Source organism: Mesoplodon mirus (assembly GCF_964341445.2).
Source record: "Mesoplodon mirus genome assembly, chromosome: X".
NCBI lineage: Eukaryota > Metazoa > Chordata > Mammalia > Artiodactyla > Ziphiidae > Mesoplodon > Mesoplodon mirus.
The window spans coordinates 86,092,925-86,107,104 of NC_138981.1; the positions used below are offsets into that span (position 1 = coordinate 86,092,925).

At 42.5% G+C, this 14,180-nt stretch overlaps 2 protein-coding genes across 2 annotated transcripts in view; one reads left to right on the forward strand and one right to left on the reverse strand.

Annotated features, from left to right (window-relative positions):
- Nucleotides 1-9,937, forward strand: part of SRPX2 (sushi repeat containing protein X-linked 2) — a gene marked incomplete at its 3' end in the record, with an annotated part of 39,107 nt that extends 29,170 nt beyond the window's left edge. The window contains exon 10 of the mRNA XM_082609892.1: nt 9,818-9,937. Coding sequence (XP_082466018.1) covers nt 9,818-9,937 — 120 coding nt within the window. The remainder of the gene's footprint in view (nt 1-9,817) is intronic.
- Nucleotides 1-14,180, reverse strand: part of SYTL4 (synaptotagmin like 4) — a 70,017-nt gene that overhangs the window by 1,718 nt on the left and 54,119 nt on the right. The window contains exons 6-16 of the mRNA XM_082609888.1: nt 13,677-13,778; nt 13,120-13,195; nt 12,689-12,779; nt 12,473-12,576; nt 11,865-11,960; nt 9,905-10,083; nt 9,509-9,611; nt 8,836-8,997; nt 4,827-4,935; nt 2,863-2,962; nt 1,896-2,104 (exon numbers count right to left, since the gene is read on the reverse strand). Of these exons, the coding sequence (XP_082466014.1) occupies nt 1,896-2,104; nt 2,863-2,962; nt 4,827-4,935; nt 8,836-8,997; nt 9,509-9,611; nt 9,905-10,083; nt 11,865-11,960; nt 12,473-12,576; nt 12,689-12,779; nt 13,120-13,195; nt 13,677-13,778 (1,331 nt within the window). The remainder of the gene's footprint in view (nt 1-1,895; nt 2,105-2,862; nt 2,963-4,826; nt 4,936-8,835; nt 8,998-9,508; nt 9,612-9,904; nt 10,084-11,864; nt 11,961-12,472; nt 12,577-12,688; nt 12,780-13,119; nt 13,196-13,676; nt 13,779-14,180) is intronic.

Genomic DNA, 14,180 nt, shown 5'->3' on the forward strand with positions numbered 1-14,180 from the left:
TTCCTCAGCCTACTGAGAAATATGGGTTATGCATTAAGGGTAGCACCCCATAAAAGACAGTGCACTATGAAGATGGGCTGATGGGGACAGCGGTCTGAGAATGGCTCCCTGTTGATTTTGCACAGCTATTTCTGTGCTCTTGAGACTCCGTCAAGAGACTTAAAGTTGATGAAATGAGACTCTAAACAGCACACACGGTAGCTCGAGACTTCTTATTCTAAGGCTGTTACAGCTATAGCCCTTCTGTTATTGCCAAGTTGACAAGGGAAGGGAGGGGAGGGGAGGGGAAGGGAGGGGAGGGGACGGAGGGAGGAAGGAAAGAAGGAAAGAAGGAAGGAAGGAAGGAAGCTGAACACCTTTATTTTCTGGCTGTAGACTCCAGGCTTGAAGTTCAGATCATATGGGGCCTCATTTCTATTCTCTTGTATACTCATTCATTCGACAAACATTTATCAAGTGCCTACTGTGTACCAAGTACTCTTTCAGGTTCTGGAGATACAGTAGTGAACAAAGCAGAAAAAGTCCTGCCTGCAGGCAGCTTACAGTTGAATAGAGAAGACAGAAAATACACAAGTAAATCAACAAGAGTATTCCAGATAGTGAGGTAAGTGTCATGAAGCAAACAAACGGGGTGATTTGTAGTGCCTAGATCAAGGCCTCGCTTAGATTAAGTGATCTGAGGGCCCCTCTGAGAAGGAGACATATAGTCAGGAGCTGAAGGACTGGAAGGAACCAGCCTTCTCAGACAGAGGGAGCATGAATTGCAGAGGTTATGAAGTGGGGAGAAGCTTGGTATACTTGGAGAACAGAAAGCAAGTCACTGTGTTTGGAGCATAGTGAGCAAGTAGTACTATATGATGGACCATAAAGGAACAGAGGGTCTAGATACAGGGGCCTATTGGCATGGTGAGAACCGTGGATTGCTTTCTAAGTGCAGTAGGAGCCCCTGAAGTGTTTTAAGTAGGGGACTGACATGAACTGGCTTACATGTGTAAGAACATCATTCTAGATGCTTTGCGTTAAACGCTTTGTATGAATTATTAATATACAAGTAATATTTACAGCCACAGGAATGCAGAGACTGTAGAAAAAGAAAGGAGAATTCAAGACTAAGCCTTAAGAGCACCAATATTTAGAGTTTGGGTAGAGAATGAGGATGTCCCAAAGAAAAGTGTGGTGTCAAGAGAAGCAAAGTATTTCAAAAAAAAGGGAGTGATCAGCTATGCTAAATAGCATGAAAATTCTAGGATGATGAAATCAAAATTTTGGCATAAGCAGTTACCCAGTGGAGTGGTGGGACAGAAGTCAGATCACAGTGGATTGAAGACTAAAGGAGAGCTGAGGCCATGGAAACCACTCTCTTTAAGAAATCAGAGGGGAGACATGGGGTCAAGGGAAGGTTTGTTTCTGTTTATTAAGACTGGAAATACCAGAGTATATGTACTTTCTCCTCCAATAGGGAGGTAGAGAGAATAAAACTGATCAGATAGGAGAGATAGGAGATTCCAGAAGTAAGGTCACTGAGAAGGAGAGGGTGTGATCTAGAACACTTGGAAAGAGCTTGGCCCTTGCTAGGAAGGACCCTTCTTTCACTTAACAGGATGGAAGGTGGAAATCAGAGGTATAGATATATGTAGGTTTTTTTATGTTTTTGGTGGGAAGATGATGGCATTCCTGGCAATCAGGGTCCCATTTACCTGTACACATGAAAGTGCAGGAGCTCAGCCTCCCCCCAGCCCTGCACATAATAGGCCCTCAGTAAACACTGGCTGAATGTTAACTGAAAGAAGACAACTCCTGACATAGTGGAGCTGTGTAGGGAGGGGGATGGGTCTATTCAGAGTGAAATATCTAAGAGGCCTTGAAGACAGTGAGGGTGGGGGAGAGGCTCTCACCAGTGCCAACACCCAGCCTGACCCCACCCAGGAAGTCATTGCTGGCCAGGGGCTCCCGGTCCCACACAGTCAGTTCCAGGCACATGTGTTGGAGATCTTCCAGCCTCACAGCATTGTAGACAAATGTATAGTTGTAGTGGGGATTCAGGGTCTTCTTCATCACAGGAGTTTTACGCTTACTGGCCTTGTTCCTCATGGGAAGGAGGTATCTGGCAGAGGGTGCAGAGGAATCAACAACCTACTCAAAGCTGGCAATATCTATCTAAATTCCCCTTTCCCCTCCCACAGGCCTAGCCCACGAAGGTGAGTCAACACTCAGATCTGAGGACACACTCTCCCTCCTTTGAATCTGTTGAAGCATAGTTCCTACCACCTCCACTAGATCATTCACCCGATTCAATTCCTTTTACCTGGAGAGAAAATTAATACAATATTATTAGGGAGCTATTGTTTATACACCATCAAAAATGGGTTTTGAATATTTGGTTCCACTTCTATTGGGCAAAGTCCTGTTTAATAAAAACAACAGTAATAAGCATAGGCATAGCCAGACATGATTTGCTAGAGAACTTAAGTCAGTAGGTTGAGCTGTAACTTGGGGAAAGCTGCCATTGCTTAAATATTGTGGGGAACAAAGTCCTGAGTCCCCAGGTCTTGACAGTCAGGGAACACAGATTTTTATTCAGGATTAATTAAGAGCATAAATCTATAACAAAGGAAAAGTCAGACCTAACTGTCTACCACCCTCCTTTTTGGAAATCAACACTACAGCCCAGCCCAAACTGAGCTCAGACCAATGCCAACGTGGTAGTGGAGGATGTGCCATTACCTAATTTCAGGAACAAGTTGGTTGCTGGAGGTGGCAGGACAAACAGGGATAATATCTACAGAGAAAGGTTAAATTGGGTTCCTCTCTTAATTCTCATGTCCTGAAACTGGTTAGTTTGGTGCTGGTCCAGGGACTCACCCCTTCACAAAGCTGTCTGAAGTCCCTCCTGATTTGGCAGCCGTCAGATTCTTGGCTTCTTTGATCCACACCTGGAGCTCTCCCCCTTCCCCACCTGTACCTGGAAGGGATGTCAGACATAGCAAATGAGTTCCGACACCTCCACATTTCTCTCAAGCTTTATCTATATAGCACTCCCTCTCCTTGATCCTGAAGACAGCAACTTCCATGATAAGTGGACCACACCTGCCTTGTATTCTCAGTACCTAGCACAGTGCCTAACAGCAAGAAATAGGCACTCAAGTCATAACAATAGCGACAAAGGCTTATTGAAAACTGGCTATGTGCCTGATTCAACATTAAGCATTTATTCCCCAAAACAACCGTATGAGATATATACTATCATTCTCCTCATTTTACAGATGAGAAAATTGAGGCATAGAGAAATAAAGTTGCCTGATGTTTGCTGAATGATTGAAAAAAGGGAACTCCACCACTTGTGTTCTGGATCCCATCCCCACGTCAACAAGACTCATCAGGCATCATCAATTTCAACCCCCACCTCCCATTTTTAATATCTCATTCTCTACTGGTCCCATCCTCTCAGTCTAAATATATGCTAATCTCACCTCTGATTTTAAAAAATTCTTTTAAAAGTAAATTTCCCTTCAACCTTATCTCCTTTCAAGCTGTCCTCCCTGGCTCTCCTTTCTTTCACCATCAATTATCCTGGAAAAAAAGAGTCCACACTCACTGCCTCTACTTCTTTGCCTCATTCACTCAACCTAGTTTCTAGTGAAATCTGGCTTCTGCTTCCACTGATCCACTGAAAATGTAATCTAATGCTGATGAGCTGTATCTTCTCATTGGGCCCGACATGCCAGTGGTATTTCAATACTGTTGACAACACCCGCTCCCTTCTTCAAGCTCTCTCCCGGCATTGCTCTCCCCTGATAAGCCTCTACCTCACTGGCTTCTCTTCCCATCTTCATTCTTTAAAGTGTTCCCTCTGGTTCTATCCTTGTCTCTCTTCTCTAGTTATCCTGCACACCCTCCTTGGGGATCTCACTGACTTCCCCAAATCCTATAGATTAGACTTTGTTGCAGGTAACTTTTTAAGAACTTGGCTTCCCGTTGCCAAAGTGTCAAGTTCAACTTCTTACCATTACGTTAATGGCCCTTTTCAGCTAGGCTGCAGCCTCATCAACAATTCCAGCCCCACTTCCACATCTATATACCATAACTCCAGCCCCACTCAACTAAGAAGTTCACTGCCTCACACTCACATACAACCCCCCATTTACCATGCCTTTTTCAAACCTTTGCTCATGCTATCTCCTCTTCTGGAAATGCTCTGCTCACCCCATCCTCTTCCTTTTCTGCCTGGTAAAGTCTTAAGTCCAGTATCATCATTACTTCCTCTTTAAATCTCTCCCAAATATAACCAGACAGAATTCATCACTCCCTTATCTGTGTTCTTTTAGCAGATGACTGTCTTTCTTTCTAAAATAAAACTGTGCAAGGGAGGGCAAATATCATGTCTTATTCACCTACATATCCACAGTCACTAGCACAATGCCTGGTGTGTTGATTTACTCTTCCTCAGCCTTCAACTTCCTGTCCCTTATACTTATACACCACCCTTTCCAACCACCCTCTCTCAGTCCTGAAGTTTCTGTTCTGTTCTGACCTCTTAGTAGCCTGTCAGAGCTGGACCAAGACCAAGTTAGTTTAATGGCATCAAAAACAAAACAAAACAACAACATAAAAACAAAAACAAAAAAAGGGAATCCAACTCTTAAGGCATTCCCTTCTGGTTGAAAAACAGAAATGGCTTACTTAGTAAAGGAATATTCCCTAGAAAATGATCCAGTGTGCATCGTAATCTGGTCTCTCCAATAGTGCTAGCCACTAGCCAGCACCACCTCGCACAGATCTTGTGCAGAAAACTAAGAGCTAAATCCAGGGCCCCAAAGAAAACTCACTCTTCTTCCGGTCACCTCCAGCAGGGAGTTTGGAGGCTGGGATGTATTTCAATGAAACCACCAACTCTCCTTTGTGTGATGGCAAGCCAGTCGAGGACTCAGCACTGATCTGAAACACAGGGAAACCCAACAGGTCAAGCTGGGCTGTTCACGAGTTGTTGAGACCTCTCGCTGAGGAGATTCTAAAATTACCCCCAAGAACAGTTTCACAGCATAAAAGGATCTTTCTCCTTATGAATACCATCCACGATCCCTAGGCCATGGCAGCCACAGGATTCTAAGGCAGCTTCTTCCAAAGGAGCTGCAGAAGAACTAACAAGGAGTCTTCCGCAATGCCTACTGTTTTGCTACTTTGGGGATACCATTACTAGATTCCAAATACCCTCAAAGGTCTGCCAGCAAGGTTGCCATACAAACTGACAGGGGACTGACACCATGACGAAGAATCTTGCTAACAACATTGTTAGTGATAGCCCCAAAGTGGAAACAACCTAAATGTCAATCAATACAGGAAAGGTTAAATGAGTGATTTTAATGCCATCATATGGCATATGGTGTGCAATCATCAAAAAGGATGCAGTGAATCTCTACACACTGACATAGAAAGATATCCAAGATGTACTGTTAAGTCAACAAGATGCAGAAAAAGCATCCCACTTATATTAAAATATATTCATATTTGTATATGTAAATATATATGTATGTAAATAATGATTATTATCATTATCACTCATATAGTACTTACTATGTGCCAGGTACTGTTATAGTATTTTAATTATATCATTTTGTTTAATCCTCAAGATAGTCCCTATGACATGAGTACAATTATCCCCATTTTACAGATTATGAAACAGAGGAACAGAGAAGTTAAGTAACTTGCCCAAGGTCACCCAGTAATTGGCAGAGCCAGGAATCAAATTCAGACAGACTGTTTCCAGAATCCATGGTTTTAAGCACTATACTACACTGCATAGAAAAACCCAGAAGCATACAGACATAATTAACACCTGTATCTTCTAAGGAGGGGATTAGAATGGGGAAAGGAAAGAGGGCTTTCACTTTTTACTCTGTCTATATCTATAGTGTCTTTTTAATGAGAATGGCATGTATCACTTGTATGATTTTCAAAGATAAAAAGTCTTTTTTAAAAGAGAGTTTGCAAAGATTTGAGGTCTAGGTGAAATTCTGCTACAAGGATTTGAATATGCCACAAGTTTTAATTTTACATTTGTTTAGGTTACTTTTGATTAATGACTGCCTCTGCCACTAGAATCTAAATGTCAGGAGGACAGGAATCAAGCCTTTTTGTTGTTCATCCAAGTATGCCCAACACTTAGCAATGTACCTGGCACACAGTAGGTGCTCCACAAATATTTCCTGAATGAATGCAAGAGTGAATGAGTGGATATCTGGGATGAGCAGCAAGTGGCTGTGGGCAGCAGGACTGCTTCACTCTACTGGCTCTCTCAGCATGGCTCTGTCCCTTATGCCTTGGTACCCAGAGCATGAGCTGGTGCAGATCAGAGGTGCTCTTTCACTGCCCGTGTTCACTGGGGCTCCTCTAACCTAAGGCCTCATCTCTGAGCATGGCAATGCAAGGAAGGTATAATCCCCACTGGTTTGGAAAAATGTACCACATACCCAGAATGCACGGAAGTGTAGTGTATGGGAGAGACACAGAAGAATAGGGAGGTGGATGCCAGGAAGAGAAAACTGAATGGGAGCAAATGGATCACTAGGGCAAAAAAAGAAAAATCAGAGACAATAAATGTAGAATGTTTTCAGTTAAAATAGATATGTAATACTGGAGTGGTCTTTTTGTTGTTTATAAAATGTCTACACAATTTATTAGTCTCTAGATTGTGAACTTCAGTGGACTCTTAAAAATTGGAGTTTAGCCTTAGCTGGAAATTGGCATAATTGGCGTATTTGTTCCAGTAGCACGTTTTCATTCTGGCTCAAAATAATTGCAAAGAGCAAACAGCTCCATTTTAGTGCAGGTTTTTCTTTTTATGTAAGACATTTTTTTATTGGCAGTAGTTCATGATGGCTTACAGTGACATTTCCAATATAATTATATCAAGTGTAGGCCCCAGAGAGAATATCTTACATGCCAAGTGCTTCAGAAATTCTAAATTTCTAATAATATGCTATAGTTTGGTGATAACTGCTTTCCTAGGGACATTTTTAATATTGTTACTATTTTTTGGAGGGCAGTAGCTATCAAAATACTGGATGTACATTTCCTTTGACTCAGCAATTTCACCACCAGAAATTTTTCCTAAAGTTACACTCACAAAAGAAGACCAAGATATATTATAGCATAGTTTTAATAGCAAAAACAGAGGCAAACAATTTAAATACCCATTGGTGGGGGGACTGTAAATAAATTATAATATAGGTACATGAAGAATACTATCCAGCAGTTAAAATGAGATAAGGCTGTAAGTGATGGCATAGAAAAATGTCCATGGTAAATGACAAATTGTTAAATGAAAAATCAAGATATATATACACAATGATAAGAGTCCATTTGTGTAAAAAGGAAAAATGTAAATCCATATATATATATATCTGTGCTGCTTAATACAAAATTTCTATAAAGATATCCAAGTAGTTGATAACAGTATTTCTAGGGAATGGAAATAACCTATTTTCTTTTTATACACTTCCATGTTGTTTTAATTTTGAATCATGCACATAAATCCTTTTATTCTTAATGTTCTTGATAAGCAATATATGTAGACCTGATAAAAAGTTCAAACGTTATAAAAGGGCATATAGAGAAAACTAAACCCTCCTACCTCAGTCTCTCTTCCTAGAGGCAGCCACTACTACTAGTTTCATGTCCATCTTTCCAAAGGCATTCTATGTAACATGTACTATTTTTAGCATTGAAAATGCTAGTGTAAAAAAAGTTTTACAGAAGAATCTTGCCATTGAACAGTTCTGATAATCAAGAAGTCCTAACTCTGTTTTAGCATTTCATCTTAACCAGAGTGACAGTAACCTATTGAATGTCTTTTATGTGCCAGGCACTGATTGGTACTCTGTATATGCTCCTGCAGAAGAGGAATATTATTATCATTTCCACTTTATAGGTGAAGGAACTAAGGCCCACAGAAGTTAGGTGACTTACCTAAGTTATCTTTTTCTTTTTTTTCTTAAATATTTATTTATTTACTTAGGCTGCGCTGGGTCTTAGTTGTGGCACTCGGGATCTTCACTGAGGCATGTGGGATCTTTTAGTTGCGGCATGTGGGATCTTTTAGTTGTGACATGCAGGCTCATAGTTGCGGCATGCGGACTCTTAGTTGCAGCAGGTAACCTCTTAGTTGCGGCATGCACGTGGGATCTAGTTCCCCGACCAGGATCAAACCCAGGCCCCATGAATTGGGAGCATGGAGTCTTACCCACTGGACCACCAGGGAAGTCCTGTAAGTTACCTTTAAGTTAGGTGATTTACCTAGCTGGTAAATCACAGGGCCTGGATTCAAATCCAGGTCTGCACTCAGATCCCAGGTACTATTATGCACACTGCCACACTCTCACCTGAGATGCCATCTCCAAAGTAAAACCGTCCCTGGCTTGTGTGACCAAGAGCACAGCAGTTGGAACTCCGTGAATTGCTTTACTTCCCACTTCTTTAGTGAAAAGGGTAGTTTGGAAAACCAGTGCAGATTAGGATACACCCAAAAAGTTAGCTTGGAGAAGAGGCACAAGTTAGGATGTTAGGATACGCCCAGACTCTGGAAGATCAGGAGGCAAAGCTTGGCACACATATGAAAGACTTCAAAGGAAAACCGTGGCTTCATCTTCGTCTGGCCTACACAGAAGAGATTACTCACACTTGCCATCCAAGTGCATCTGAAATTACTGTTAAACTCAGTAACCCCAGCAGGGTGCACTAGAACTCCACAGACTGCATTCAAAACTGTCCCAGCAGAAGTCACTGCAGGCAATTCTACCTCAGATCCAAACTCTGTAAGGAGTTGTTAAAGCAGACTACCTTTCCATGTAAAGGGAGGCAATGATCCAGTTTTTTATCAAGCTTCCAGGAGTCCATCTGGACCTCTGCCTCTCCAAGGAAAGTGTTTCTGCCAAAACGACCATGATGCCAAACCGAGAACTGCAAAGTCCTCTGGGCCAGGAGAGATTCTGGGATCTCATACTGTGAAAGGAAAGGAGAAGCCCAAGATGATTAGTTCACGGTAATTCGTCAGAAAAAGGTTACTCCCAAATCTGAGCAACCATACTCAAAGTCCATAGTCCTGAATATCAAATCACTTTAGTCCCTAAGCACTTTGAGTTTCCTCCCTCAAAGCCTCCACTTACCCCATATTCCATCGGAGGACCTGGAATATGAATTTTTCCTTCAGTGGGGGAGAGAACACTGGAATATTCAAAAAGAACTGCCAGGGAGACTCCTGATTGCAAATGACTCTTTAAAATGAGACTTGTGGCCACGTGGACCTCCAACTTCACAATAATCCAAGAAAGTCAGATCAGCTTTGTTCTCTTCTCTGGGAGGTCAGGATGTGAACAGATGCCCATAGTATATCCTCAAACACAGACATGGCCACTGAAAACCATGTCGACCACCCACGTAGCAGAGGAATAGCTACAGCTTAGCACACAAGACAGAACAAATTCTCATACCCTCTCGGGCTCTAGATACTTACTTTGAGGATCTCATCATATAGCGGATTAATGGTGTCCCGCTTGATGCTGGTTTTTCTTTTTCCTTGGCGGGATTTGTCAGGCAGAAGATAAGTCTTCACATATCTAAAAACCAAGGAGAATACTGAGTCATTTGCTGTCTTTTTGGAAGTCCATTCCTTATTTTCTTCCTCTCCATATACATATGCCATGATGAAATGAAAATGTCACATCAAGCCCTCTTAGACCTGCCATTCTTGCATTTTCCCAATCCTGGTCCTTTTACCACATCTCCCCTAGCCACTCTCAATCACACCTCCCTGTCTGCCCAGGAAGTGAGAGCCTCGGCTCAAGGGTGCCCAGAGAGATGCTGGGGTCTGATCATCTCCAAGCACCGCGCAGGGTCCAGAAGCACTCACGGGTTCGAGCGCTTCTTGGCTTCGTCAGCATAGGCCAGATGGTGGCACTCCTTCACATGAATGACCAGAGCCTGTGTTTGCTGCTCATACTTCAGGGAAAAGGAAATCTTGCCAGTCACAAAGATGTTCCCGAAATCACCAGCTTCGCTATAAATGCTCATCACGCTGCCAATCGTACTCTGAAGATAAAGCATCCACATGGCAGATGGTAACTAGACTCACCATGGTGATCGTTTTGAAATTTACAGAAATATCGAATCATTATGTTGTGTAACAGGAACTAACATAGTGTTGTAGGTCTATTATACTTCAAACACAGACAAACAAAACTCAGAAAAAGAGATCAGATTTGTGGTTATAAGAGGCAAGGGGTCAGGGGAGAAGAACTTGTATGAAAGTGGTTAAAAGGTATGATTTTCCAGTTATAGGATAAATAAGTACTAGGGATATAATGTGTAACATGATAAATATAATTATCACTGCTGTGTGTTATATATGAAAGTTGTTAAGAGAGTAAATACTAAGAGTCCTCATCACAAGGAAAAATTTTTTTTCTATTTCTTTAATTTTGTATCTATATGAGATGATGGATGTTCACTAAACTTACTGCAGTAACCTTTTCATGATATATGTAAGTCAAATCACTATGCTGTATACCTTAAACTTATAAAGTGCTGTATGTCAGTTATATCTCAATAAAACTGGAAGAAAAAAACAGGGACTTCCCTGGTGGTCCAGTGGTTAAGACTCCGTGCTTTCAGTGCAGAGGGCACAGGTTCAATCCCTGGTGGGAGAACTAAGATCCTATATGCCGTGTGGCGTGGCAAAAAACAAAACAAAACAAAACAAAAAACCAACCAAACAGAAAAAGATAAAGCACTCACAAACATCTGGCGAAGGCACACTCCCCCTGCCACATTGCTAACATTTTCCCTCATGAGAAAGCCACAGTCACTGAAGAAAACAAAAGCCCCCTGCAACCAACCAGCCAGTACTGCCAGTCGTCTTGTACCCAGAGTATAAGAGACAGCTAAGAGCACACGCACAACTGCTCAGGTTCATCAATCATGGCTCACCTAGGCTCCGAGCTGCTCTTCTTCCCTCTTTTTACACATTTTATTGTTAATTTTCAACTGCCCCAGCAGGTGGGCAAGGAGTAGAGGTAAGACGCAGCTCAGTCCGATCCTGGTGTATGTTATATATGCTACAATGCTGGCTAGAAGGGGTCAGTTACTAATTAAAACAAGGGGCCTTAATTATCTGTGCATTTCTTTTATCCACCTTATGTCTCTCAAGACCTATAGAGAAAAGTGATTGCATCAGAATTGGGGGGAAAATCCCAACAGAGGTGAAAAGATACCTTCCTCTCAGGTAATAATTGACTCTGCAAGCCCACCGTTCTCTTCCTATGTGTGAGTGGGACCATCTAATCACCCTGCTTTCTGATTCTGTTTCCCCTAAACATCAATCTTCACACTTATGACAGAACTAGGCCCTGAATCTTAAATGTCCCTTTAACTTCATGATTCTGAGTGATGTTGTTGTTCCTTAATCATATCCTGATGCCAATTAACCTTGCCAAGGCCCTTCCCATGGCACTCACTGCCCTTGAATGTGAGACTTGGTACATGCTCTGATGAAGAAACCTGATCTTGCTCACTTCATGACCTGGGTACCTTTTTAAGGGAGAAGTTATGGGTTACTGTTCACAAGGCTATGATGAACATCTCTAGCTCTAACTACCTGATGTAAGAATCGCCAGGGCAGAGGCTGAGAAAGCCACCTAACTGTGCACTAAGCAACTATGGTCTAAACTGAGGAAAGGAACAAACAAATGCATCTCACTTACCTAGAAAGAGTGACTAGGAGAATTTCCCCAGGTCCTGATCCTCCTGCTTTAGGGAGGCACTTCCATCCTTCCTGCCAACATGTCCATAGCCACAGAACTAATAGAACTTACCATGGAAGAGCCACTTCGCATGCTGCTTCTGGCTAGCTTCTGACGATGCAACTTCACCAGGTGGTCAATGTCTTCTTCTTCTTCCTCTTCCTCTTCCTTGAAAAATAAATATAGATTCAGAGTTAATAAAAATAAGAAAAAGTTCAAAGATGAATATCCTTCCTTTAGTAGGGGCCATAATTGTTGATAAGCTCTGAGGTGTCATATGCACACGTACATACTTATCTTTATGTTTTCCCATTTTAGGCTTCCAAACTATATTCCAACTACCCTTCTCAAATCACAAAATAATAAGATAAGAATATCTCTTTCTCATTTGACTGCCCCAACCCAGCCATCCCTTTACATTATATTCAAGATAAGTATTTATTTGAGCCCCCAACCATATATCAAGCAATGTTTAGAAAATAAAAGAGACAGTGAAAGATCGTCTTTTTCTTCAAGCAATTCAGCAACCAGATTTACTTTAGAAATTGAGGGGGAAATCAAGATTCATGTTACCTTTTCTTAAAGAATTAAACAGGTGAATTGAGAGTATTGGGCAGTAAAGTCAACTTTAGATATATAAAATTTCATATAGTGACCAAGTGAAATACAAGGGTACTTACCATATCCACACTGAGACCTGGGACAGATTTACTTCTGTCTCCCAAGGAGCCACTTTCATGCCCCACATCTTCCGGGCGAAGATCAATCACAGATTTAGTGTACTCTGAGTGGAAGGCCGAAAACCAAATCAAAAGAAACCGACTCTTCTCCGTACGAATAACCCACCAAGTACTCAGAACTTCAATCTCAAAAGGCCATGAAGGGAAACCAGCTACCTGAAGGCCTGAGGATTTTTCTGGTGTTCTTCTTGAATATCATTTCACCCTCGTCCACAGATACCACATTTTGACCCTCAGGCTGAGCTTCCTAGGAAGAGATAAGGGCAAGGAAATGGAAGAAGACAGTTGAGTAGGTGGAAGAATGGAGTAAGGAAGAAGGCCCAGATTTTCACTAAACTATGACAAACTTAAAGGAAATATTAATCTTAACTTTAACTTAATCCTAGGAAATTGTACAAAACCTATTTTCTCACGTTTCAACCAAAACCTTAGAAAATGCTCCCAAGGGAACCTGAACTAAAATTTGTTTGTTTGAACTCTTGATTTAAATTCTTCCTGAGGAAGGTAAAAGAAAGAGAGAGAGACATACAGAGACAAAGACAGACAAAAGAGAGACAGAGATCGACCAACCAATAAATAAAGCTTACCTTTTCTACTTGAGATTTGGGGGCAGACATCTTCTTCCATTCTGGAAAGAGGCCAGATTTATCCAGAGAGTCTCTCCTGGAGGCAGATACAGAAGCTATAATACATCACCTTTTCCCCTTCCCCTTCTGTCTAGGAACCCAAGCTCTATGGAAAGAGAGCCACTGGCTTGAGGCCACTGCAGTAACCAAATCCAGAAGGTAAACTTCACATCTGATTTACTTTGAAGGAATGCAGATGATTAGATAAGCAGCTCTGTACAAACACAAACACTCAAACCCCCATGCCTAAGGGATAGCAGCATCCGTTGCTGCTGGTCCAGGAAGACTCCTCCAAGGTGCAGCGGCCTGGGAAGTTAGCATGTTCCAGAAGGGTGTGCTCAGAGCCAACAGTAGAAGTGCTACTGGAAGACTTATGGCAACGTCAGAGAAAATACTTCATTCGCCTTGTCGAGGACAGAAGTCAGGAACACTGAAGGCAGCGGATTCCCGCACCCTGGCGCTAGACAACAAAATGGGAGCTCGGCTGAGCAGAGCAGCAGGGACTGGGGGCATCTCACCTGGACGTGCTATCCGAGTCAGCCATGTAGCTATCCAGACTCTCACTCTCAGCCTCCAGGGCACACTTTCCACTTTTCAGCTTGGGGACTTCAAATGGCACACTAGAATAAAAACCAAGAGCCAACACATAAAGGAAGTGGGCTCTCTTGCCGGGAGGCAGGCTTCCTTCCAACCTTTCACAATGGTAGCCTAAGTGATCTTTCTAAGAGCTAAGTATGCTTTTAAAACTGCTCAGTAGGGGTTTCCCTGGTGGCGCAGTGGTTGAGAGTCCGCCTGCTGATGCAGGGGACACGGGTTCGTGCCCCGGTCCGGGAGGATCCCACATGCCGCGGAGCGGCTGGGCCCGTGGGCCATGGCCGCTGGGCCTGTGCGTCCGGAGCCTGTGCTCTGCAACGGGAGAGTCCACAACAGTGAGAGGCCCACGTACCGCAAAAACAAACAAACAAACAAAAAAAAAACTGCTCAGTGGTTCCCCATTCCTCTTGGGATTGAGTTCAAACTCC